The 2,500-nt window shown below is 39.9% G+C and overlaps 1 protein-coding gene across 5 annotated transcripts in view; it reads right to left on the bottom strand.

Moving 5' to 3' along the window:
• Window positions 1–2,500, bottom strand: part of LOC138004100 (stimulated by retinoic acid gene 6 protein-like) — a 116,787-nt gene that overhangs the window by 41,853 nt on the left and 72,434 nt on the right. For all 5 annotated transcript variants that reach the window (XR_011123733.1, XR_011123734.1, XM_068850510.1 and 2 more), the window contains exon 13: window positions 1,043–1,118. Coding sequence is in view for 3 of the 5 variants with exons in the window: in XM_068850510.1 (XP_068706611.1) it covers window positions 1,043–1,118 (76 nt within the window). In the remaining 2 variants the exon portion in view is untranslated. The remainder of the gene's footprint in view (window positions 1–1,042; window positions 1,119–2,500) is intronic.

A 2,500-nucleotide genomic window follows, 5' to 3' on the forward strand; every position in this document is an offset into this window, starting at 1 on the left:
AAAGCATCTAGTAGAAAGAATGTTAAAAATGCTAAGAAAATTAGTGTTTCTTTAAGAGAATGTGATATTGCCTTGGGAGCGGGCACGAATTACTGTCTGCCCCAACAGGTTTTGGAGTCATGGCACACGGCAAAAACTGTTGGGGCAGGCTGGTTTCGAAGTGCGCGTGCTCAGAACGGAAAACTCGTACTCGTAGTCGTCCTCGTCCCCCGTTCTAAAGGTCCCTACTGTCACTTTCACTGTCAATAGCGACCGTCAGATTACAGTACGAGGACAACTACTAGTGCGAGTTCTCCAGTTCTGAGCACGCGCGTTTTGAAACTTTTCGTTTGTTAGACGTAATGAGTGTGCCCAATATACAGAAAACTCGGATTCGTATTCGTTCTCGCCGAGGCAGTTATTGAACCGTTGAAAGTCCGGTCGACACGGTCGATCGAGATCAGCCAATCAGACACACTCCGCTGAAGTAATTGATGGCCGTGTAAAACGAAATTTGCACGAGTCCGCATGTTAACCACGTACCACTTTCTAAAGGAAAGCTCCTTCTATATTGGAGCTGGAGCCGTGCAGTGGAAACAGCGATATGCCACGTCTTTAAATAACTTTAAACTAAACCTTCGTCGCTACAGTTTTGATTTAATTTTATTGAAGTATTTTCAGTACGCATGTCATAGTTGAAAAGCAGCTTTAGTACGAAATTAAAGGCTGGACCATTTCAGGCTTCTGAAAGTTTCCTTGACTGCAGTATCTTTTGCTTCGAAAATCGTTTCTTACCCTCATTTCCAGTAGATATATTTCTTATATCTTCTATCCGTATGTAATTTGCTGAAATTTCTTTATCTTTAATCATGGTTTAATTAGGCTTAAGAAGAACTTATAAATAAAAGCATGTGCTTCTTCATTTAACATCATACTTGCCCAATTTAATTCATCCATCTATTTCTTATCGATGCGCTGATTTTCGATTTTGATTCAGTGAAATGATAAGATCTTGACCACTAGAGTTTGATGAGAATCATTTAACACGCGACCAAATACTTACCAATGCCTTAACAGGTGTAACAGTAACGTTTTGTGCAAACGTTCTTTTCCCTTGATACAGCTGAAGAACATGATCCCTAAAAACAAGGGAAAAGTATCGGAAAAGTACATATATACACAAGGCAAAGATCAGCTGTTGCTACTCTGAGTTTCACGCCGGTTGGCGATCTTCAGGCAACGCTCTACTTGCAATGGTATTGAGCGCTCTTCACCTTCACACCACAGTACAAACTTGGTATATATATACATATATATTATATATATATATATATATATATATATATATATATATATATATATATATATATATATAATAGTTCAATGAATGGGACTAGTCGTTTGACATTTGCCTACAGGCCTGTTTCGTGGAGGCTTTGGGCTTCCACTCTTCAGGGCTTTTTTAATTAAACTGTGTGTTGCCTGCAGTATTTATAAATGGTCATCTTTCCACATACGTGCGTACAAAAAATTCACGAGGTCATTAGTGTAAGTGTCCACAAACTCGCTATCACAAGCATTCACAAGATCGCTATCATAAGCATTTACAAGATCGTTCGTGCGTAGCGTATTTTAAATGCTTGTTATCACACTATCCGTTCTTTATAAGAAATTTTCTTGCGTGCTATCCGTTCTTTATAAGAAATTTTCTTGCGTGCCTACATGTGCTAATCAATTCTGATCTTTTGTTCAGTGATGCAAGATCGCTGTGACAGATAATAAAGAACTTTTCTAAGTTACACAGATTGCATGTTTTTGTTACGTTCGTGTACGCTCTCGCCTTTCCCAGGATCTTCCATGTTACTTGATAGTTAGCTCCTTCTTCCTTTAAATGCCATATGTGTTTACTCAGCTCGGTTTGATTCCGTTGCGTTTCCTTGATAAATGATTGCTTGTGATTTGCGAGTCTGGCCTTGAAAGTGGTGTCAGTGAGCCCTACGTATGTTTGTACGCTTTCGTTGTTGCCCGATGTGACGGTTGCTTGGTAAACGATACCCTTGGCTAGGCACTAATTATCTAAAGGGCACTCTGCCTTCTTTCTACAATTGCATAGGTTTTGGCTGGGGTCTTCTGTGTTTGGCTTTATCAGATTCTTGTTGTGCGCGCTAATAATTGATTTCACGTTGGGCATGCAGCTGTATGACAGCTTAAGGGTGTTGCGATTGAATATGGCGTGCAGGACGTGGCGCCTAGGGAAACATTCCCTCACGATTTTCAGAAGGAAACGCAACGGAATCAAACCGAGCTGAGTAAACACATGGCATTTAAAGGAAGAAGGAGCTAACTATCAAGTAACATGGAAGATCCTGGGAAAGGCGAGAGCGTACACGAACGTAACAAAAACATGCAATCTGTGTAACTTAGAAAAGTTCTTTATTATCTTTCACAGCGATCTTGCATCACTGAACAAAAGATCAGAATTGATTAGCACATGTAGGCACGCAAGAAAATTTCTTATAAA

The sequence above is a fragment of the Montipora foliosa genome, chromosome 5, assembly GCF_036669935.1.
Source record: "Montipora foliosa isolate CH-2021 chromosome 5, ASM3666993v2, whole genome shotgun sequence".
Lineage (NCBI taxonomy): Eukaryota > Metazoa > Cnidaria > Anthozoa > Scleractinia > Acroporidae > Montipora > Montipora foliosa.